The sequence below is a fragment of the Jaculus jaculus genome, chromosome 1, assembly GCF_020740685.1.
Source record: "Jaculus jaculus isolate mJacJac1 chromosome 1, mJacJac1.mat.Y.cur, whole genome shotgun sequence".
NCBI classification, from domain to species: domain Eukaryota; kingdom Metazoa; phylum Chordata; class Mammalia; order Rodentia; family Dipodidae; genus Jaculus; species Jaculus jaculus.
In genome coordinates, this window is record NC_059102.1 from 34,757,515 (window position 1) to 34,781,954 (window position 24,440).

Sequence of the window (24,440 nt, forward strand, 5' to 3'; positions counted from 1 at the left end):
AGGACATAATTACAGAACTAAGAACAGATTAGTGGTCTCCAGGAGTTTGGGATGGGAAGATGAATGTGCTATTACGAATAACACTAGGGCTGGAGAGATGGCTTAGTGGTTAAGCGCTTGCCTGAAGCCTAAGGACCCAGGTTTGAGGCTCCATTCCCCAGGACCCACGTTAGCCAGATGCACAAGAGGTGCATGCATCTGGAGTTCATTTGCAGTGACTGGAGGCCCTGGTGCACCCATTCTCTTTCTATCTGCCTCTTTCTCTGTCGCTCTCAAATAAGTAAATAAAAATGAACAACAATTAAAAAGAAAGAACAACATGAATGACGATTTTGGACTATGTATGGCTGAAAGCAATCTGAAAGATCTGAATAGAAAAAGTAATCAAGTTAAAAACTGCAAAGCAGTGGCTGAGGTCCTGGTATGACAATTCTCTCTGTCTCTCTCTCTCTCCATGTCTCTCTCACATTCTCTCTAAAAGAACACCGAAAAATAAAAATAACAAAACAAGACTGCAAAACTACAATTGAGCTACTTGGGTGCTCTGATCCACAGAAACAGCACATTACTGACGATCCCTATTACCCTATTACAGCAATGACTCCTACACTGAGCTTGGTGTACCAACAGGGCCTTCATGGAGAAGGCCTCCTAGCTACACCTGTTCCCGATGGCTGGAGACTTGCCCGCCAGTCCTGCACACAGAATGGTGGTGTTCCTTAGCTCCAGTTCCCACCTGTCTCTCGCTGACTTAATTTTTACCTTAGAAATAATTGCAGGTAGAAATTAATTGTATTTATGGAAGAATAAAAATTTTTTGAGTTAGTTTGAAGTACAGCATTCAAAAATAAAAACGTATCCAGACTTGGTGGTACACACCTTTAATCCCAGCCCTTGGGAGGCAGAGGTAGGAGGATCACCATGAGTTCAAGGCCACCCTGAGACTACCCAGTGAATTCCAGATCAGCCTGGGCTAGAGTGAGACCCTACTTTAAAAAACCAATAAATAAATAAAATAAAAGTATGAATAGGTCTTGGTGATGATAAGTTTAAGTGTTTTACCTATAGTAGTTGTTATACAAGGTGTACCTGTGGGAAGATTGCATCAAACTATAACACACACAGGCAGGAGAGATGGCTTAGCAGTTAAGGTACCTACGAAGCCTCATGTTTGACTCTCCAGATCCTGTGTAAGTCAGATACACAAAGCGACACAAGCATGCATGGTCACACATGCACACAAAGGGGTGCATGTGTCTGGAGTTCAATTTCAGTGGCTGGAGGCCCTGGCATGCCAATTCTCTCTTGCTCTCTCACATTAAAAAAAACTATAACACACACACACACACACACACACACACACACACACACACACACACACAGAGGAATCCATGAGCCTAGAAGTATGGGTAAAAGTGATAAAGTCTAAATAAGTTCTATAATTATTCAAGAGTTGTAAGATATTAACAGAGTGGACAGGGCACATGGGTCTAACTCTGACAACTTGGCAACTTTTGCAAATTCATAGTTACATAAAAAGCTAGCTGGGTATGGTGGCACACGCCTTTAATTCCAGCACTCAGGAGGCAGAGGTAGGAAGATTGCCATGAGTTTGAGCCCACCCTGAGACAACATAGTGAATTCCAGGTCAGCTTGGGCTAGAGTGAGACCCTACCTCGAAAACAAATCAAAACAAAACAAAGCAAAAAAAAAAAGTTAAATGCACATGTGATCTGCAATGTTGAAAAATGACTTTGGAATAGACATTGATATTAGCCAAAATATATTATTATATATTATACTCTTTCATTATTTTCCATGATAAGGAAGTAATGTGGGAACCAGTATGTTCCGTACCATGAAAGCTGGTGTGCCCTTGAAATTCTGAAGACTGATCAGATGTTGGATATATGGAAGGGGATAGGAGGGACTGGGAAGATAACTCAGTGGTTGAAGGTGCTTGTTTACAAAACCTGCTGGTCTGGATTCAATTCCCAAACTGCTCATGTAAGCCTGACACAAAAGTGGTACCACCATCTGGCGTTTATCTATAGTGACAAGAGGCCCTGGTGCGAGCATGCGTGTACCTGCACACCTAAACTTAAAAGAAAAGAAAAGGGGTTTGAAATTAAACAGTAAACTCACTCTTCTGTTGGAGGTCAAAAGGGCTTGGTGGACTTTCTTCATGTAAAACATAACATCTAAAATGTGGGCTGTAAGAAGCACTATTAACAAACTAGAAGGTTTCCATTATAAGAAGATGAAGATTTTGAAAAATAAAAGTCAGGAATATATAGAATCCAGTAAAACTAATGTCTCTACTAGACAGAACTAAGTCAGCTGCAAGAAGCTCTGTTCTGGGCCAGAGAGATAGCTCAGCAGTTAAAGGCATTTGCTAGTAAAGCATGCTGGCCCAAGTTTGATTCTCCAGTACTGTGTAAAGCCAGATCCACAAAGTGGTACATGCATCTGGAGTTCACTTGCAGCTGCAAGAAGCCTTGTTACACCCATATTCATTCTCTCTCTCTCATAAATACAATTTTTAAAAAATTGTTTTTTAGTTTTTAAATTTCTGTTTATTTATTTGAGAGAGAATGGGTGCGCCAGGGCCTCCAGCCACTGCAAACGAACTTCAGACCCATGCACCCTCTTGTGCATTTGGCTTACGTGGGTCCTGGGAAATCAAACTGGGGTCCTTTGCTTTTGCAGGCAAATGCCTTAACTGCTATGCCATCTCTCTATCCCAGATATATATATGTATGTATGTTTAAAAAGGAAGATCATGAATACAACTGTAACTTTGTGTCTTAAAGACAGTGTTCCTTCCAAAGCACTACTCCCATCCTTGGGCTCTTATAGTCTTTCCACCACCTCTCTTTTTAAAAACAAACAACCAAGATTGGTCTGAGACTACATAGTGAATTCCAGGTCAGCCTGGGCTAGAACAAGACCCTACCTAGAAAAAAATAAAAAAAATAAAAAAAATAAAAAAAATAAAAAAAAGAGGAAGATCAGTTCTACTGGGAGTAGTAGTACCAGCAAAACTCCAAAAGAAATTCAGGTGATGAGTTTATAATTGTCAAAGCCCTTGTGGGTTATTCTTAAAGACTGGTGCAGGAGAGCCAGGCATGGTGGCACACGTCTGTAAGGTTGGGAGGCAGAGGTAGGCATTTAAGTGTCTTTACAGGTGCCACCTAGGCAGTCACATGCTTGAATGAAAAATGCTACTAGCAGTCATAAGAGAGAATTTTTCTGGGCATGGTGGCACATGCCTTTAATCCCAGCACTCGGGAGGCGGAGGTAAGAGGATCTGCATGAGTTCAAGGCCACCCTGAGTTTACACAGTGAATTCCAGGTCAGCCTGGAGTACAGTGAAACCCTACCTGGAAAAACCAAAAAAGGAAAAAAAAAGAATATTTAGTTAATACATTAATACATTGTGGCTTCACCACAATGGAACATGATACAGCCTGAATACTTACAGAGATGCAGCTTTCCATTTCCCATGAGGATGCACAGTAGGTGGTAATATTATCCAGATTGGTGCCATTCAAAGGGGTTGTACCTTCCTGAATCTTCCCCAACCACCTTCAGACCTTTGCTTAACCTCTTAGACTTGCATATCCAACTATATGCTTGACATTTCTCCATCATTAATAGGCATACCAACTTAATATGTCCAAGCATGTCCTTTTTGTTGCTATCTAAGTGAAGCACAGTTATTTCCTCCCAGTTGTTCAGATAAAAATCTTTGAGTCTTTTTTCATATCCTGCATTCAGTCTGTCCTCAAATATGACCAGCTCCACCGTAATATATGTTCAGATTCTAACCCATTCCCAACCTGATTCAAGCTACTATCACCATCTCTTATCTGAATTCCTGGAAAGGCCACTGATTATTATGCAAGTCTGGCATGGTGGTACACACCTGCAAGCCTAGCCTAGACGACAGAGTGAGACCCTGTTTCAGAAAACATCACCACCACCAACAAGAAAGCCCATTAGTTGATCTCCTTGCTTTTATGCTTATTCTCCTACATTCTAGTGTCAAAGTGATTGACTCCCTTAAGGATTAATAGCTTTGTATATTATACAAATAAAGTTTTTCCACTCTATGCTCCAAATTCTCCAATGTTTCCTACCTTGTCCAGCATACAAAATTGTCTCTCTCTCTCTCTCTCTCTCCCTGTTTTCTCAAGGTCTCCCACTAACCCAGGCTGACCTGGAACTCATTCTGTTGCTCCAGGCTGGCCTCCTACTCATGTCAATCTTTCTACTTTTACCTTTTGAGTGCTGGTATTAAATGCATGTGGCACCATGGTGGTGAAAAAGTGAAATTCTTATGGTTTTTTTTTTTTTTTTTTTTTTTTTAAGATCTTATACAGGCTGTAGGTCTCCAGCTCTACCTCTGACCTAAGCTCTTCCTACATTCCATGGATACCCTGTTGCAGCCATGCCAATTTTCCTGTTAGTTTACAAACACACTAGGCACTTTCCAGGTTTCAGATCCATGGCACTTGCCTTTATCTCTTCCTGAAATAGTGTTTACTTAGATATCCATTTGTTTCTTCACTGGTACCAGCCTCTTGCTCTAATGTGTTATTCTCCTTGAGGCTTTCCTTCATCATCTTATTTAAAATTACAACACTCTTTCTGTATTTCATTTTTATCTATAGCCCTTTTAAAAAATTAATTAGAGAGAAAAAGAGGGGGGAGAAAATGGGTGCACCAGGGCCTCCTGCCCCTGCAAACGAACTCCAGATGCATGTACCACCTCGTGCATCTATCTTATGTGGGCACTGGGGAAGTGAACCTGGGTCCTTAGGCTTTGTAGGCAAGTGCCTTAACTGCTAAGCCATCTTTCCAGTCCTGTATAGCGCTTTTAATTATCTGAGCACTTTATGTTGTAGATATTTATATGTTTATGGTTTGCTTCCTGCCACTAGACTATAAGCACCAATAAGAAAGATGTCTCTTTTTTTAAAATATTTGTTTTGTTCTTTTTTATTTATTTATTTGAGAGTGACAGACACAGAGAGAAAGACATATAGAGGGAGAGAGAGAGAGAGAATGGGCACGCCAGGGCTTCCAGCTACTGCAAACGAACTCCAGATGCGTGTGCCCCCTTGTGCATCTGGCTAATGTGGGACCTGGGGAACTGAGCCTCGAACCGGGGTCCATAGGCTTCACAGGCGAGCTCTTAACCGCTAAGCCATCTCTCCAGCCTGAGAAAGATGTCTCTTTTTGGTCTGTATTGTTCATCCGGTATTACCAGTGAATGTTGCTTGGAGATAAGAATTTAATAATATTTGCTGAATGAAACACTGAAAGAACTCACATTTAGGGGGTGAAAGTAGAAAGAATATCATCTAGATCGATAGGGCAGTAGGAAAGAAGGCTTCATGTATGAACTTGGCTTTAGCTATCATGATCATGAAAAACCTTTCCGTTCTTGAGATTCCAAGTTGCATTCCTAAATTAACACTAGATTTCTCCCATCCAAAAACCTGCCAGGCCCAACCCTGCTTAACTTCTGAGGATGCTAGCTTTCTCCACTGAGATTGTTTCAATTTGTAAAGCAATTTGTCTAAAAACTAACCCATTTTTTCCCACCACACAAGCAACTGACCCCAAATATACTATTTTTTGGTAACAGAACCATTATTTTCCCAAGTTGCTTTCAATCTGCTCTCATCACTCAATTAGTTACTAAGACCCAGCCGTATTCTGCCATGGTGGTTTGAATGTAACTATCCCCCATAGCCTGGGGCATTGATTTAGTCTCCAGCAGCTGAATCCCTGCTGGAGGAGTTGTGTCACTGCTGATAGACTTGAGTATAGCCCACTGTGTGTTCAGAGCCAGCTTGAGCTCTGACCTTTTATTGTCTCTCTGCTGTGGATATGTGGATATTCCTCTGCCATGAGAAAACTTACCCCTCAAAACTGTAAGCCTGAAATGAAACCTTGCCTCCCACAAATTTACTTTTTGCCTCTGATCTAAACCATGGTAGAAGCATCATGAACCTACTTCCCTACTTATAGTCTTAACCTCATTCCAATCCAGTATAGTCTGCAGCTAGATCAGCCTTCTGAATGACTGATTCCAATATAATCATTCTGCTCAAGAAGTTTTCATAGTTTCCCAACTTCTGACACTGAAGGCCTGCAACAACCTTCCTCCACCTACCTTTGTAGCCTCATTTATCATGAAATATCCCTGCTTGTTCAATCTTTTTTTGTTGTTGTTTTTGAGAGCGAGCGATAGAGAGAATTGGCATGCCAGGGCCTCTAGCCACTGTAGTTGAACTCCAGATGCATATGCCATCTTGTGCACACGTGTGATCTTGTGTGCATGCATCACTTGTGTGTTTGGCTTATGTGAGTTCTGGGGAGTGGAACCTGGGTCCTTAGGCTTTGCAGGCAAGCACGTTAACCACTAAGCCATCTCTCCAGCCCCCTGCTTGTTCAGTCTTATAGTCAAAATGAACCAGGTAGTATTCTTGGGCATGCATATGCCCCAGCAATTCTACTCCTAGACATACATAGCTGTGTTTTTGTGTATGCTGTTCTGTTAAATTGTATCTATTTTTAATATCTCCAACCAATGGTGCTGGGACAACTGGATATTCACAGGTAAAAGAATGAAGTTGGATCCTCACCTCACACCATGTAGAAATATTAACTTGGAATGAATCATAGATACACATGTAAGAGATAAAACTTCAAACAAAGCAGGGGTGAACATTTTTGTGACCTCAAGTTGAGCGAAGTTTTCATAGATTCAATACAAAAGCTCAAGTGAGCTGGAGGTCCAGTTCAGCAGTAGAGTGCTTGCCTAACATACACAAGGCCCCAGGCTCAGGTTCCAGCACCTGAATAAATAAGTAATAACAGAAGCTCAAGTGACCAAAGAAGGCACAGCTAAGCTGGTCTTCCTTAAAATTAAAAGCTTTTGTGCATCCAAAGACACCATCAGGACAGTGAAAGATGAAACACAGAATAGAAGATTTTTTTTTTCAAAGCATGTATCTTATAAGGAATTAATATCTGGGGAATTATTTTTCTAATTATTTATTTGAACATGTGTGTGTGCACACAGGCATACACAGATGCACACATACCGGGGTCTCTTGCTACTGCAGTCAAATGCCTGTCTGGCTTGATGTGGGTGGCTGAGGAATTCAATCCATGCTAGTAGGCTTTGTAAGCAAGTTTTTTAAACCACCAATCCATATCCCCAAGTCTTAATGTCTGGTTGATATAGAAATCTTCTTAAACTCAGCAGCAACAAAACAAACAACTCAATTTTAAAATGGGCAAAGGGGCTGAAGAGATGGCTCGGTGGTCAAAGGTGCTTGTATGCTAGGGCTTAATTCCCCAGGACCCATGTAAAGCCAGATACACAAAGTGGTGCATTTGCAGAAGCAGAAGGCCCTGGTGTGCCCAAAGTCTCTCTCTCTCTAAAATAAGTAAGTGAAAAAATAAAAATGGAAGCCGGGCATGGTGGTGCACGCCTTTAATCCCAGCACCAGGGAGGCAGACTTAGGAGGATCGCTGTGAGTTCAATGCTGTCCTGAGACTACATAGTGAATTCCAGGTTAGCCTGAGCTAAAGTGAGACCCTACCTCGAAAAATACATTAAAAAAGAATAAAATAGCCGGGCGTGGTGGCGCACGCCTTTAATCCCAGCACTCGGGAGGCAGAAGTAGGAGGATCGCCGAGAGTTCAAGGCCACCCTGAGACTACATAGTGAATTCCAGGTCAGCCTGAGCCAGAGTGAGACCCTACCTCAAAAAAAAAAAAAAAAAAAAAAGAATAAAATAGGGCTGGAGAGATGGTTTAGTGGTTAAATGCTTGCCTGTGAGGCCTAAGGACCCCAGTTCAAGGCTCAATTCCCCAGGACCCATGTTAGCCAGATGCACGAGGGGGCGCTTGCATCTGGAATTTGTCTGCAGGGGCTGGAAGCCCTGGCGTGCCCATTCTCTCTCTCTCTCTCTCTCTGCCTCTTTCTCTGTCTGTCGCTTTCAAATAAATAAATAAAAATAAACCAAAAAAAATTTAAAAAAATAAAATAAAAATGGGCAAAGGACTTGAATAGATATTTTTCCAAAGAAGATTCAATGGTCAACAAGCACATAGAAAGTTGTTCCATGTCATGCATCACCAGAGAACACAAAACACATGGGACACATTCATAGCCACTGAGATAGCTAAACTAAAAAACCATGGTTCACAAGAAGTGCCAATGAGGATGTGGAGAAACTGGACTCCTCATACCTTGCTGGTGGTAGTATAAAATGATGTATGTTCTTTCAAAAATTGTTTGGAGAGGCTGGAGAGATGGTTCTGTGGTTAAGAGCAGTTGCTGTACAAACATGAGGGCCTGAGACTGTCTTAGTGTCATTCTCCAGCACCCATGTTAATGGCTGAGTGTGGCTACAAATGTCTGTAACCTGCTGAGGGCAGAAATGGGAGAGTCCCTAGGGCTTGGTGTCTAAAAAAGAAAAGAAAGAGAAAAAAGAAAAAAAAAAAACAGAGCACAAGAGTTCTGGGTTGAATGAAAGACTCTGTGTGAAAGAAACAGACAGAAGAGTGCAAAGAGCACACCTGGCGTCTGTGTTCATGCACACAGGGCACGTGCATTTGTGCACACATGTGTATATACAAATAATCACATCGCACACACAGGCCAAAAAGTAGTTTGTAAATTCCTCAAAAGGTTAAATATTCTACTTCTACCTATATATTCCACAAAAATATACATCAATATTCATAGCAACCTTATTTATAATAGACAAAAAAATAAAACAACTTCAGTGTCTATCAGTTGATGAATGGGTACATACAATATAATCAATCCATGATGGACTATTATTTGGCCATAAAAATAAATGAAGTATTAGTACATGTTACAGCATTGATGACCATCCCTCTAAGTGAAACAATCCAGGCACCAAAAGCCATAAATTATGATTCTGTGTGCAAAGTCCAGAAAAGGCAATCCTACTGAAACTAAAATTAGCAGTTGTCAGGAGCTGAGGAGAGGGGAACAAGGAGTGACTCTCACAGACCGGCATGGGAGAGGTATTGGGGAGGAAGATGTTCAAAAATGAACTGTAGAGAGGGCTGCACAAGGATGGGAATTTACTACAAAACATTGCTTTGTATTCATTAAAGGGATGAATTTGGGCTGGAGAGGGCTTAGTGGTTATGGTATTTGCCTGCAAAGCCCAAAAACCTAGTTTTGATTCCTCAGGACCCACATAAGCCAGATGCACAAGGTGGCACATGTGTCTGGAGTTTGTTTACAGGGGCTAGAGGCCCTGGTGTGTGCCCATTCTTTCTCTCTCTCCATCTGCCTCTCTCTTTCTCAAAAAAATAATAAAAGGACAAATTTTGCTATATAGAGCACATTTCAATAAGGCCATTGTTCAAAAATCTTACTTATTCTGGAGTAAATATCTAATTCAAAAGCCACATGAGGCACTTGTTGAAAAGCCTCACAGCCACTTTTTTGGTGCTGGTGACTGAACCCTGGGCCTTGCACTTAATGTAATTTGTGCATAAGGAGTATTTTTCATTTTTCTTAGGTAGGTTATCACTTACTATATAGCTCAGGCCATCCACCTGTCTCAGCCTAATCAAAAGCCTATGACTGTGGTGGTCATAAGCCCTAGAAGGGAAACTATGCTGCTGTCTGGCTAAGTGGGTATATTATGCCCATCAAACTGACCTGTCAGTATTTATGCTTATGCATATTTGAGACTGACAGACAAAGAGAGAAAGGCAGATAGATAGAGATAGAGAATGGGCACACCTGGGCCTCCAGCCACTGTGAACGAACTGCATGCGCCACCTTGTGCATCTGGCTTATGTGGGTCCTGGTGAATTGAGCCTTGAACCAGGGACTTTAGGATTCGCAGGCAAGTGCTTAACTGCTAAGCCATCCCTCCAGCCCCTCATGCCCATATATTAACGCCACTCTCACTTTTGGTTAGAGAAGCTTGTCTTTTCAGATGATGGTGACCACTGGGGTGATTCAAAACTCACCAAAGGCTGAGAAGTGACAGTGGAGTATTCAGTAATAAATGAGATATCACTATCACATCCTCTAAGGCTCAAGGATCACTGTGGAAGAAGTTGTAGAAAGTATGTAAGAGGCAAAGGAAGGGGAGGAATACTTTGCGATACTGTATCCAGATACAAAGTGGCCTTGATATTCATGACCTCACAGTGGTAGATGCTACCTACACAAGACCTGCCTGAGTGGGGGGTGGGAATGATGACATCAAAACAGAAGAGAGACTAGTTGGAAAGAAGAAGATATTCATTCAGTGGAGGGAGGATTCAGGAAGGAGGAAAGGGAGGGTGGTGGGAGGAGATTATGATCATGGTATATTATTCTTCCTATATAGAGGCTGTAAAAAAAAACCTTAGAAAAAGAATGTTTTACAAGAAAGATTTTGGGGGCTATGAGACGACAAAAGTCTGGGGCAAGTGGAGCTCCCACTTCTGTTTGGACATAGTGAGCAGATGACTTGGCTGCATCAGTGGATGACCATAAGGTAGGGTCACAGCAATGAGCACTAAGCACATGTGCCCAGCCCCTTTAGAATGCTATACGTGGCTGTTATGCTTCATAGTAACTAAGATGAGTGGTTGGTAGGCAAGCTACACAAGTAATTGCATTAGTTTTACTTTCATATTGCTAAGTAAATGTTTTATCATTATTTCTTTTCCTTTTTTTTTTTTTCAAGGGAGGGATCACTCTAGCCCAGGCTAAACTGGAACTCACTCCTTAGTTCCAGGCTGACCTCGAACGCACAGCGATCCTCCTACCTCTGCCTCCTGAGTGCTGGGATTAAAGGTGTGTTCCACAATACCCAGCTGTTTTTTTTTTCCTGTTGTTACTCTTTTTTTTTAATATTTTTATTTGTTTGAGAGCAATAGAGAGAGAGAAAGAGGCAGACAGAGAGAGAGAGAATGGGCGCACCAGGGCCTCTAGCCTCTGCAAACAAACTCCAGATGCGTGCGCCCCCTTGTGCATCTGGATAACGTGGGTCCTGGGGAATCAAGCCTCGAACCTGGGCCTTTAGGCTTCACAGGCAAGCGCTTAACCGCTAAGCCATCTCTCCAGCCCTTTTGTTACTCTTATATGAAGACTAATGTCACACCAAATGTAATTCATATCACATAATAACTTGATAACAACATTATCAAGTACGTGAGGGACTCTTATAATGTTTTACCTGTACCATGCTTTAAATTTTACATAATACCTTAATGAAGTATTTATTTTCAATACAATAATGTATTTGTTTTTTGTTTTTGTTTTTCGAGGTAGGGTCTCATTCTGGTCCAGGCTGACCTGGAATTAACTCTGTCATCTCAGGGTGGCCTTGAACTCATGGTGATCCTCCTACCTCTGCCTCCCGAGTGCTGGGATTAAAGGCATGCGCCACCACACCCGGCACAATAATGTATTTGAAGTGTATTCACATGTTTGAAGTTCATGTAATTATCACAAATATATGAAACAGAAATGAGTCTGTCTTCCAATTCACAGCTATGCAAACTGAATCATAGAATAGTCAGGCAGCCTCACTAGCTAAGTGGCACGTTTGGAAGCTACGTGTCTGATTCTACAGCAGTCAGTCCTTAACATGCTCCAATTCCCTTTGTTCCTGTTCCTCTGCCAATCCAGGACTCCTGATTCCTGAAACAGTCATAATGAGTACTCTGGGAGGTCTCAGTGTTTGGCCTGCATTCAATAAGGAAGTCCAGATAATGATTACATCATCCCTGCTACTTATTTTTTTAACTGCTCCTGCTGTCCCTTCTAGAAGCTTACATGTCCCCAAAGGCAAGGTTTCTGGGAACTACCACATGCTCTGGGCACCTTCTCTGGAGACTGATACTACTCACACTTGTTACCATCTATACACAGTAGGCGTAAACAAATCATAAAGGAATGCTGTGTGATGGGGTAGGGAAGGGAATATATGGAAACACTACTCTTTAGTCAGTTTTACTCTGTAAATCTAAAACTTCTTTTTCAAGAATATTTTTCTTTATTTGAAAGAGAGTGAGGGAGGAAAGGATGGAGGGAGGGAGGGATAGAGAGAGAGGAGAGAGAGAAGAGGCATATCTGGGCTTCTTGCTATTGCAGATGAACCCCAGATGCATGTGCTCTGTTGTGCATTTGGCTTTATGTGGGTACAAGGGAATCATACTTGGGAAGTTGCCAGAAAGTCCTTTAACAGCTGAGCCATCTTTCCAGCCCTGAAACTATTCTTTAGCAGTAAGTATAGAGCCAAGTGTAGTGGTCCAAGCCTATAAGCCCAGCACTAGGTAAGCTGAGGTAGGAGGATAGCTATGAGTGTGAGGCATGTTACAGAGTGAGTTCTAGGTCAGCTTGGGCTAGAATGAAACTCGGCCTCAAAAATGTAAGTGTGGAGAGGTAATATGAAGGAGAATGGAATTTCAAAGGGGAAAGTGTGGGGGGGGGAGGGAGGGAATTACCATGGGATTTTTTAAATAATCATGGAAAATGCTAATAAAAATTTAAAAGAGAAAAAAATAAAAAAAATGTAAGTGTATTAATTTTAAAAAGTAGAGACAAATGTCATTTTGGCTCCTAGGGTTTCATTTTCCATGTGGATATCAAAAATGTCATTTGTGCACAAGTGTCTTACAGAGTTTTGCTTACATAATTGTTTCTGTTTGGGCTTCTAGCACCCTCTCCCAGTAACCCACCCCCACAACCCCTTCATTGGAATGACAGGCTACTAACAAAGTCAAGTGACTAACTTTACTACTGGTTCTTCTCAGCATACTTCCTGAGCAATGTATTCTTGAGAAGAGAGTCCGGAGTCATTAATCTGATAAACGTGCGGTACCTGCAGCCCAGTCAGTTCTCCTGGTATGACTAGATATGCAGAACCCATGCGGTGTTACCTCAGAGTCCCACAAAAGATGGTCCTTCCAAGCAGTGCTGTTCTTAGGAAGAAAAGGGACTTCAGAAAATAGTATAAATGGAGTCTCTGGGGTTTTGCTGCCACGCTTTGGAGATGAAAAATGCCTGCTCATCTGTGCTGGGCCCCCTTAGGCCTGTTCACCACAGCACAGAGAAGACATTGAGGCTCATTATTACCTTGGAAGTCAGAAGTTTCCACTGACTCTACCAGGTGGGTAATCTTTGACGTGATGATATGACATTATCATCTAAACATTCAGGTACAAGAATTACTGGAGTTACAAAAAAATTTTCATGTCTTAAGCATGTTTATGATTGTATGTTGAGCTGCAGGTAGCACATTCCTGGAAGCAAACCCATGAGCAATCCGGTCTCTCAGAGAAGCAGGACAATTCCTCAACAAGTTCTAGCCCTGCCAGTCAGTGTCCCTGTGTGCCTGAGGTGGTAGTTTTGGTGACAGCATCTCCCCTCAGGTGTGCCACTGTGAGATTCAGTGGGAAAGGGCAGGAGTAACAGCCACTCTCCATCTACCCCCATGGGCTAGCAGAGGATTGAGGAACCTGGCTCAGTTAGGACTGGACTCTCTCCCTGCTCTGCCCCTATTTCTTGTGGTTCTCCTTTGTAAGGTCAAGTGCTTTCCTAGTTTTATGGTTCACTCAGTCCTTTATTCCTCACACCAGAATAAAATACTTTCAGGGCTGCAAGGATTCAGAATCTTTCCAAGGCCCAGCTGTCCCCTGGCCCCTCCAGTCATTGCCTCTATTCAGGGACATCTTTAATGAAGCAGCTAGATTCTTATTTATATACTAGACCATCTTTGCACTCTTGTCACCAGTCCTGAAGTGAGTTGTCAGCACATACGTGTGTGTGTGTGTGTACACACTTCCCATGGCATACATGCATGTGAAGGTCAGAGGACAACCTTGGGGCATTGATCCTACCTTGCACTTTGTTTGAGAGAGGGTTTCTTGTTTGCTCCTGCAAACAGCAGACTCGCCTGTCTACAAGCTTCAGGCTTCTGTCTCCATCTCCCACTGCCATAGTGCATTGGGATTACAGACATGTGCATCTACTCCATGTAGGTTCTGGGGAGTGAGAACTTCAGATGTGAGGCTTATGCATCAAGGGCTTTAACCACTGAGCCGTCACCCGAACACTCCCTTTTTCTTTTAAGCATTTAATGCCACCTTGCTCTTACAAATTAATTTATAGTAAGCACTTGGGAGAGCAGTCTGATCTCCCTCCCTCAGCCCCATAGTTTGCACCGAGTGGAGTTCTCACAATGATGCTTTACTGCAAGCACCTCTGCTGTCACTTGCTCCCAAGCTGCTTAGCCAACACCCATCCTCTTGTCCTCGACCCCACAACCCTCAGCCATAGCTCACCTAACATCAGCACTTAGATGCTCTTTCCTGTTTAATGTGTATCTAAATCCTCACCCTGCTTGTCATCACTAAATATCTTTTCAGTGGCTAAAGGACCACCTGGGACCCAGCTGCATGCATAGTGGTAGGCCATAGCAGAGTCCTGTGGAGTTCACCTCACTCATTGCTTCTCTGCTCCAGGGACCTTCTTACCTGAAGATGCCTCAGAGGCTAGATTCTATCCAAAGTCTAGCCAGGATTCACAAGGTTTTTATCTGAGGCCCTGTAGCTCCTCACTTATTTCTCTTAGCATCATGTGGCCTGTCTCACAGGCCAGGCTTACTCCTGGATCCCCTTTCTCACAATCAGCCTTACCCCAAGGAAAAGTTTTAGCCAAGGATCTGGGACAGGAGGAGAGGGACTTGGAGCGACTCAAGTACAACTGCTGTTCTTTCAGCTCTTGGGAATTCTCCATGTTTCTTTGTATATTTTATGTATTTTTTTTCTAACATTCATTAACTGTGCAGGCTCGCATGCACACACGCATGCACACAGTCAAAGCCCTTCTCTACCTGACCCTCTGAAGTTTACATTCTTTTACCCCCTTGGGGAGCACAGAGACAATTGTAAGTTTCCAATCTTCTGATGGGAGTGCTTAAGCCACTATCTAACTCATTCCAATAATTTCTCCCTATTTTGGGCTGGTTCTTCAAATGTGCAAATTATACAAGATGGTCTAAGCCATGTCATTTTGTAACCAGCAGATGATCAGCCATTGTCAGGATCCTGCCTTGCTGTGGACAGATGGGCCTGGTCCAGGAGTGTCGAGCACATGCTCTGTTTGCATTTGCTTCTAGCATGATTAGTAGTTTGTTACTAGGTCACTTTTGGATACCTGGCTCCCTCTCCCCTTCCTGTGCACGTGCCTTCCCAGGAGGCCCCTCTGTCTCATGAGGTGAGCTCCCTGTAGCCAGCTCCTGAGTGGCTTTATGTACCTGCCTGGAGTCTAGTGGTGGATGCAGTTTATACTTAAGATCCCCCTTTACTCTGCACCATCCATGTCTTATTGTTTTTAAGTACAGGTTTTTAGGATGGATCTCCAGAATTTGAAGCTTTCCTTGAAACATCCACAACTTTCATCTTAATGCCCTCCCTCTGCCTCCCCCACTTTGTCCTGATTCTTTTCTCTTTCCATGTAAGTCTTTGAGTGACATTTTTGGCTTCTCCCTCATCTTTAATTGCATTTCTCAACATCCATAAAAAGTCCAGAGTTCATGAGGCTCCCATTGGTCTCTCAGTGCAGATTGTAGGGATATTAAAATTGTGTGGCAGACCAGGGGAAGAGATATGATGGTGACTGTGGGCTCTAAGTCTCACTTAGAGACACAGCGAGGGATTTGGGGGACAGAAAGGTCCAAGGAGAGCCCAGAGCAAGAAGCTGCCTGGGGCTCCAACTAGTAGATGCCCCAGAAACCAGTAACTTTCTCTTATAATGAATCTTGACAGAAACTTTTCGCTCTAAAGTATTCTCATCTTGCCTGGGGCTGGCAGAGCTCAGAGTTGGCTCCTTAAGGGATTTCCTTTGTGACTCTCGAATTCATGTGAGCACACGTGCACAATCCCACACTGATGGATGCACACAATTACACAGACAATGAGGCTTCCTAATAACTGTGAAATAGGATCCCAGAGTTCCAAAAGCTTCCTTCACTAGCTTCTGACAATGACCAAGGGCATTTAAACAAGGAGCACAACCAGAGGGAGCTAAGTTGAAAAAGTAAAAGTTTTTCATCAGCAAACTGGGCAACTACTTCTTATCCATTGTAAACTACAAATAATCAAGATTGATCTCATTGTAGCTGAGGAAAAGTTATAGGAGGAAGTAGAAGGCACAGATATCTGAAGTTTAAAAAATTTAGTTTTGAATGTCAAAGGGGAAGGTGGGGGGGAGGGAGGGTATTACCATGAGATTTTTTTTATAAACATGGAAAATGTTAATAAAAATTAAATTAAAAATTTTATTTTTAAAATTTTTATTTATTTATTAGGGAGAGAGAGGAGAGGAAGAGAGGGGAGTAAGAGAATGGGTGCACCAGGGACTCTAGCCACGGCAAATGAACTCCAGATGCGTGCACCCCCTTGTGCATCTGGGGAACTGAGCCTCAAACCAGGGTCCTTAGGCTTCACAGGCAAGCGCTTAACCGCTAAGCCATCTCTCCAGCCCCTTTGAAGGTTTTTTTAAAAAAAACATTTATTTGTTTGAAGTGGGGGAGTATGGGTGTACCAGGGCCTCTTGCTGCTGCAAAGGAACTTCAGATACATGTGTGAATTTTCTGTAACACTGAAGCATCCTAATAGATATAATTAAGTCTCATAAACCAGTTGGCTAAAACAAACAAAAAATTAAGAATTTCTATCCTCATGATAGTCCTTATATTAAATGACTTAAAATCCCACATTATTTCAAATCCAGCCTTTGCCAAGTTGTTACTGGCAATGACCACGAATGATTTTTCCCTCCAAGCAAATCAGTACTTTTCAGCCTCCATTTGAAACATGGCCTATGTGATAGGCTATGAAACTTGCAATCGCTGTGGGAAACAAGATGTAAAGCACAGGAAAGTTGTACGTTAATGTGCTTTTATAAATGAGTAAATAAATAGTATACAACTGCACTGCATACTGAATATCTGTGATAGATTCAGTATATTTGTTCTAACCTCACTTTTTTTCTAGCCTTTTTTTTTTTTTTTTTTTTGTGGGAGGAAGGGAGAGAATTAGTGTGTCAGGGCCTCTAGTCACTGCAATCAAACTCCAGATGTGTGCACCATTTTGCACACATGCATCACCTTGTGCATCTGGCTTATGTGGGTTCTGGGGAATTGAACCTGGTTCCTTAAGCTTCACAGGCAAGCACTGTCTCTCCAGTCCCTAACCTTATTTATTTATTTGTTTGCTTTGAGGTAGGGTTTCACTCTAGCCCAAGCTGACCTGGAATTCACTATGTAGTCTCAGGGTGGCCTCGAACTCAAAGCAATCCTCCTACCTCTCCCTCCCGAGTGCTAGGACCTAACCTTATTTTTGATTTTGGGAGTTCAAACAAGATAAAAGAAGTAATTAAAAAAATATATATGCCACTAGTTTTCAGGGGAATAGTCTTTTTCCCTGAAGGGAACATGTAGCTCTGGAGTCAGAGGCTGTTCCTCCTCTTCCTTGCTCAATTTCCATTCCTCTTTGTGTACTGCAGCAAGCTCTCCTGAGCTGTAGAAAAGCCCTCAGCACTTAGCATTTAAATAAGGAGGGCAAGGGATCCAGCGGCTCACTGCCCTCTGCCAGTTCTCTCAGGGTGTGAGTGCTGTCGAGGAGCAGCCCAGGCCACTGTCCCCGGAAGCTTGGCATCATGGCAGCTTCTTGCCCTGTCACTGTGGAGTCAGAGAGTTTCATTTCCTGATCTGCTTATCTAGGTCCCCGGAAGTCTAGACTTGAAAAGGAAGGCAAAACTGATTACTTCCAAAACCAGAAGGCTGGTGTAACCCTAGAAATTATCATGTAAAACAAGCCCATCAACAGTTCAAAGGAGCAATATCAATCAATAGGCTTTGCATTTTAGGAACCATTTTCTTTTTCTATCCAATGGAGCTAAATCCAAGTGAATGACTCTCCCAGCCTGCTCCAATCAGCCATTTCTGTTGCCTGTGCTAACCAGCCACTACTTCAGCAGAAATAAACACAACCCTGTAGTTAAATGACATCTCATTTTGTTAATATGTATTCTGAATTTCCCTCCGAGGGCAATTATAACTATACACTGTTCCCTGAGATTCTTTCTACTTGCTGGCTTTAGATCCCTCAGACATAGGGCAGGAGCTTATTTTTTCCTTTTCTTCCTCTTCCTGTTTTGAGCTGCTTGGAAGATTTAAAGTAGGAGAAATATATGCAGCCTCCCCTCAAAACAACAACAAAGCTACAGAAAGTGTAGGTGAAGCTGTGTAGACAAGATTGACACTGGCTAGCTGAATTTCAGTTATGGTAGTTTGTTGTATACCTACCTGTCAACTCCACTTTTATGGAGAAGAAGGGAAACAGAATGAGGAGAAGGAGGAAGAATAGGAAGAGGGAGTCCATAATATAAAATATAAACCAAACAGAGTGCTCCTGAGGCAGCAATCTATGTAACCTACACTCTACAGACACCTTGCATGAGGTGAAGACGTGTCAGACAGGGTAAGGTGGACAAGCTATTGTTCACCATTGTCCTGGTTGTTAGTAGGGACCGAAGCCCTCTGAGTTCGACACAGTGAACCAGGAAAGCCCGAGTATAGGAAAATGACTGAGATTTAGAGAAGGAAAGGGTAATTTCTTTTCTTTCTTTCCTTTTTTTTTTTTTTTTTTTTTTTTTGAGGTAAGGTCTTGCTCTAGCCCAGGCTGACATGGAATTCATGAAGTAGTCACAGGTTGGCCTTGAACTCACAGTGATTCTCCTACCTCTGCCTCCCAAGTGCTGGAATTAAAGGTATGTGACCATCATGCCTGCCCAGCAAAAAAGGTAATTTTGAATAAAGGAGAAATTCTTACTCAGGCAGGATGTCTTAAATTGGTCATAGAGAAGACAAGAATTTCAACCTTGGAGTTGGATAGAAAGACCTAGCTACCCTCTTATGGGGCCTTACTGGAACAGAGGACAATGATGAGTTTAAATGACTCCTTATAGTCTGAATCTCTTGGCCTGGAGAAACCTCTAACCTCAGAAGCATATAGAGATTATTTCATCAATAATTGGAGCTTACAATAAAAGTTGAGAAAAACTAAAAGTTTGGTTCAAAATCAGACTGCCATCCACCCTCAATGAATGGTCTTTTCTTGCAAAAGACCTCAGAGTGTAGGCATATTTCAAATGGGAGGCAGTGGAGACTGTTACCAACATGAACCAAGCTCATAGTTTCCCCCAGCTGTTAACCTAGCCTGATCCTTTCCTTACTAAGAAAAATCTGCTTTCAGAAAAAGATTTATCCTAAGAAAAATTGTCCTGACCTTACTCTCTAAGCTATATGAATTCTCCTCTGCCTTTCTGATGGAAATAGAAAAGAGACCTTGGAGCCCAGGAAGCAGAAATTTTATAAATCATCCCAAGAGGAATAGTATCAACCAATATAGAGTAGTATTAAACCAATAGTGCACCTGGGGAAAAAAAAAACAAACCAATCATCTCCTTCCACAGAAGAGAGATGGCATGGATGAGGATTTCTTTTTTTCTGCCCTTTACTATGTCGTCTTTATCTCTGTGCAGTATCACAGAGCTGTTACATATTATTACACACATGCATGCACATATACATGCACACAGACACTGAAGGTGCCTCAAAGCGTCCTGCTCACTACCTAATCTGGGTTCATAAGAAAAGCTGTTGAAGCATCTCTTTCCAGGACCCATACGCTTCATTGTTCATAACTATTACAATGCTAATAATTTTCATTGTCATTCATGATATGAGAAATAGGGCTTGTGAAAGGAAACATGGGCTCCCACTGTTGAAGAAACTGAGGGTATACTGAGAGCTGACCTTCCCTGATCGTGGCTCTAGCCCCTGGACTGTGTACAGTGTGACTACTCACATCAGCCACCTCAGAGTTGTTCCACCATCCCCAGGCTTGCTTGTATTATGTAACTTAAAAAAATCTATTTATTTATTTAAGAGAGAGACAGAGAGAAAGAGGCAAGGAGTAAATATGGGCATGCCAGGGCCTTCCACTACTACAAACAAATTCCAAATGCATGTGTATCTGGTTTACATTGGTACTCAGGAGTTGAATCCAGGCTGTCAGGCTTTGGAACTAAGTGCGTTTAACTACCTAGCTGACTCTCCAGCCCATATATACCTTTAAAAATATTTTATTCAGGTGTGGATGGTGCACATCTTTAATCCCAGCACCCAGGAGGCAGATGTAGGAGTTCATGGCCACCTTGAGTCTACATAGTGAATTCCAGGTCAGCCTGGGCTAGAGCAAGACCCTACCTCAAAAAATCAAAAGAATAAATCATTTTATTTTCATTTATTTGACAAAGAGACACAGAGAGAGAGAGAGAGAGAGAGAGAGAGAGAGAGAGAGAGAGAGAGGGAGAGAGGGAGAGAGAGAGAGAGAAATGGGCACACCAGGGCCTCCAGCCACTGCAAACGAACTCCAGATGTATGTACCACAATATGCATCTGGCTTATGTGTGTACTGGGGAATCGAACCTGGGTCCTTAGGCTTCACAGGCAAGGACCTTAACCACTAAGTCATCTCTCCAGCCCCCATATGTATCTTTTTTTAATGGGTGACGGATGCTATTGGGAGAGTCCATCTTTTACATTAAGCAAAGCATTTTTCAGTGTACAAAGCAGTTCCTCACATGTCACTTCTTATCTCTCTAACTTCAGAAATGCCTTGCCTCTCTGAAGAGAACAGCACCTTGCTAGTGTGACAAGCTAAATGGATCCTTCCTTGATTGGACTTTCTCTCTGTGTATCTTCTAGTTTAGTATGAGAACATGATAAAAACTTATAACTTATATCAGTTCAGTAGTTTTAAATGAGTTTTTGTTCATAATATACATTTGAAAATATTTGTAGTTGTATTTTAAGAATAGTAATTTCAGCTATATAAAATTTTTTGTGAGATTATGAATATAAAAGTCCTCCAACAATACCTGATTGCTGAATTGCAGTGTGGCTCTCTGGTAGAGCACTTGGCTAGAGTACACACGAGGGCCCTGGGTTCAATCCCTAGCATCTCTTTCTCTGTGTCACACACACACACAAATCTTGATTCATTCCCTTTCAGAGCTTTAGTATCTTAATATCAGGTGAAATTTCTGTAACCATAGAAAGGTTACTGAGAACACATCAATCCTGAGAACCAAGGATGCTTTTCAAACATTGTTTTAAAACCCAAAGATTTTGTAGAAATTCTCAGAACAGAAACCAGCTCTTAAATCCACGTTTAAATTCATCCTTCTAACCTTTGGAAAGAAGCTGAACAATGAGAGAAAGGCATGGTTTCTTGAGAGAGAGAGAGAGAGAGAGAGAGAGAGAGAGGGAGGGAGAGAACAAGGTGGGCAAAACCTAGTATCACTATGATTCATTTCTTAGAGTAAAATGGGGTGAACAGTTAAGGAAAAACATGTCATGGGCCTATTCATTCCAGATGAATGGTGTACTGGAAGAGAAAAGTAATATTGGTTCATCTCTGAACCATTACAACTATCACTATCTGCTTGGCTGTTTCGTGCATCCCTATTCTTTCTCTCTCTCTTTAAGAGCCATAGGGATTAAGAAAAACAAAAGAAAACATTCTCAAATTACTAATGGATTTCCTCAGAAATGTCCCACCAATAAGAAATGGTAGCAATTAAAATTCTATTATGCTGATGTCATGAAACTTATATTGTAGGTGCAGATCATCATTATTCTCTTCAAGCCCAGGAATTTCTGTTGCTGGACTCTTTTAAGACAGTAATTTCAAGCAGTCCAACCATTGAACGGGCAAGCAGAAATTGTGATTCTCTATTTGTCAAATGCTTTTGAGGTCCTACATAAAGGGTTGATAATGCAGTATTAAAAGAAACATCTCAAAGGCTGAGGTTGGTCAAATTTCTTTGCCTGGCACAAAGAGGATGATGACCCTGAGTGTTTCATTATAAGAATAACAAAGATTTAATGTGAAATTTAAAAGTTTTCAGATGTTACCAAAAAGCCAAATCTAGGCAAAGTATAAATGTTTGATTCAAATTGAGGCTTGTAGAAAATAACAAAATCTAATTGCATTACATAGGAGATTTGCACATTTTTCTTCTCTAAGTCAGGCCAAGCAAAAAGAGGTTCTTAAACCCTGTTTTTAAATTAGAACTTTCTTTCTCATTTCTTTTTGAATCCAGACACTTGCATCTGGACAGACAAGCAATACAGCCACCTTTCAGTGTGGCTGTGTCAGTATCAGAATGAAATGAACATGACCCCCTTCAGCAGGGAAGGGAATGCGCAGTAAAGGTATTTTTATAGAACAATTCTTCACTCTGCCCTGGTGACTAGGGAAAGGAATCTCGTGGTTCTCTTTTGCTGATCCTGAGTCAGCTGAGGAATACTGTGGACATCAGTAGACGTGCTCTGACATAGTCTCCTTTCCCTTTGGTCTTTTCGTTCTAGTGGGGCAGAAATGACCTTTTACATGGTGAAATGTTCAATTAAAATGCCAGTTAAAACTGACCAATTATTCAGTGGTTTTGTGAACACTCAGAAATGTTGCAAATCATTATATTTACTTGCAAATAGCTGTGCTAGTTGGAGTACTTTGAAAGCATCACTTCAGTAAAGATGTCCAGCTTATTTATGATTATAATATGCTCTCAATTAGCATAAAGAGCTTATTCCAGCAACAACATTTTGATACTAGTTCCCTGGACAGTTTATGGGATAATTGAATTTATATTTAGTTAAGAAGATAATCAAAATGAGAAATGATAGAGAGAGGGGAAAGAGATTGCATCTGGAGGGAGAGACTCCAAGTAGCCTAGCGACATGCATTTTCCAGCTGTGTTTCCCTATGTGATTGTATGCTTGCTTATTAGCAATGACATGTGTGGACACTTTACATAGCTCCAAGAGTCAGCGAACATTTGTGTACAAGTTTAGAGTTTGTAAAGCACTTTCTCATACATTATTTTGGTTTCTGAGCTAAGTAGCTCAGAAGTTTTATAAACTGAACAAGTTAAATACATTTATAGAGAATCTTAGGTTTCTAAAATATTTCATTTCAGACAGGTTTGCTAACCCAATACCAACTCAGTAGTTCAAGTTAACATTTACTATCCAGGAAGTGACAATATGAACAGTTACTTCAAATATTTTAAAGAAAAGTCAGAAAGTGCAAAACAGATCCTGTCGGATTTTGTCTGCAGCCTTGCCATCAAGAGCAGGTTGCACATACTGGAGAGCTGGCTCTGGAGTCCTTCCTCATGTCCACATCAGGGTTTAATGCACCAGGCTGCTGTCCATTTCTCCCTACATTACTTGAAATTTGTGGCGTAGTAATTTTTAAAGATATAGTAATACTCTATCTTTTAATGCATTCCTGTGTTGGTAGGGAATTTAAAGATTTACTAAAATCAACCATCAGCTTTGAGAGACAGCTCTACTTCATAGAATGGCTTTTCCCAGGAGAGATCTCAAGGCCTCCTACATTTCTGGAAACAAAAATGAGTTTTCTGCAGCCTATCATGTACCTTCTATATTCCCAGTCCCAGATAAGAGTCCAGATTACTTACCAGGTGTGGCTAAGTTGGATGACACAGGTGAAAAGGAAGATGCACACAAGAGGATTCGCAGGAAACATAATCCTCTGAGAAACAACAGAAATTCTGAAAAATTAGGAGACAGAGAAGATGGGAAGTATTCTCCTCAGAGGTAGAGAGATGGAATTCTCCTTAAAGCTCAACTTCCTTGGTGTGTAAGCGATCCCAAACAGAGTTAAGGGGAGGTGAAATAGAGCTTCCAAACGTCCAAAGAAGAGATTATCTACTTAATTAAAGTTTTTTTTCCCCCTCTAAGTCCTTCAGCCAATCAGAACTCAAGTGCCAGAAAAAGATTGAGTTGATCAAAAGAGCACTCCAGGATCCTCCCAGACAAATGCAGAAGGGGATGAGGAGAAAGGGGACAAAGAAGGAGCGGGGGAGACACATAGCAAATCCCTCCACACAATCACTGACTGGAGTTTCTCTTTCCCCACTCTGCCCACCACACCACAGCCGTGCCCTCACCCCACCACGTACTCACAGAGACTCACATGCACAGAGCCTGGTCCCCCAAAGAGATTTAGAAGGACTGTGCTTTCCTGGCTGTTCTTTGTAGGGCTTAGAGACCGCATTTGCATTCAGGATAGCTTTCCTGAGAAAAAAATATACCATGATCTGTTGAACCTCAAACCTTCTAATTTGAGGATACATGCTGGGCTTTCTAAGTGAAAAGAAAGTTTAGAAACCCCAGGAAGTTGACTTCCTGTCCACTTTTCCATCAATTCCTTATTGAGCACCTGTTATATTCTCAGCGCCACAGTAGGCACTGCAA

General features: G+C 41.8%; 1 protein-coding gene across 2 annotated transcripts in view; it reads right to left on the bottom strand.

Annotated features, from left to right (window-relative positions):
* Wnt8b (Wnt family member 8B) overlaps positions 1-23,826 on the bottom strand; it is a 31,653-nt gene extending 7,827 nt beyond the window's left edge. The window contains exon 1 of one of the 2 annotated variants that reach the window (XM_045139196.1): positions 23,642-23,826. In XM_045139196.1, the coding sequence (XP_044995131.1) occupies positions 23,642-23,709 (68 nt within the window). In that variant the 5' untranslated portion in view covers positions 23,710-23,826. Of the gene's footprint in view, positions 1-920; positions 938-23,641 lie in introns of those variants that run through there. The other variant, XM_004659449.3, reaches the window with a different exon arrangement.
* Between the last annotated feature and the right edge of the window lie 614 nt (positions 23,827-24,440).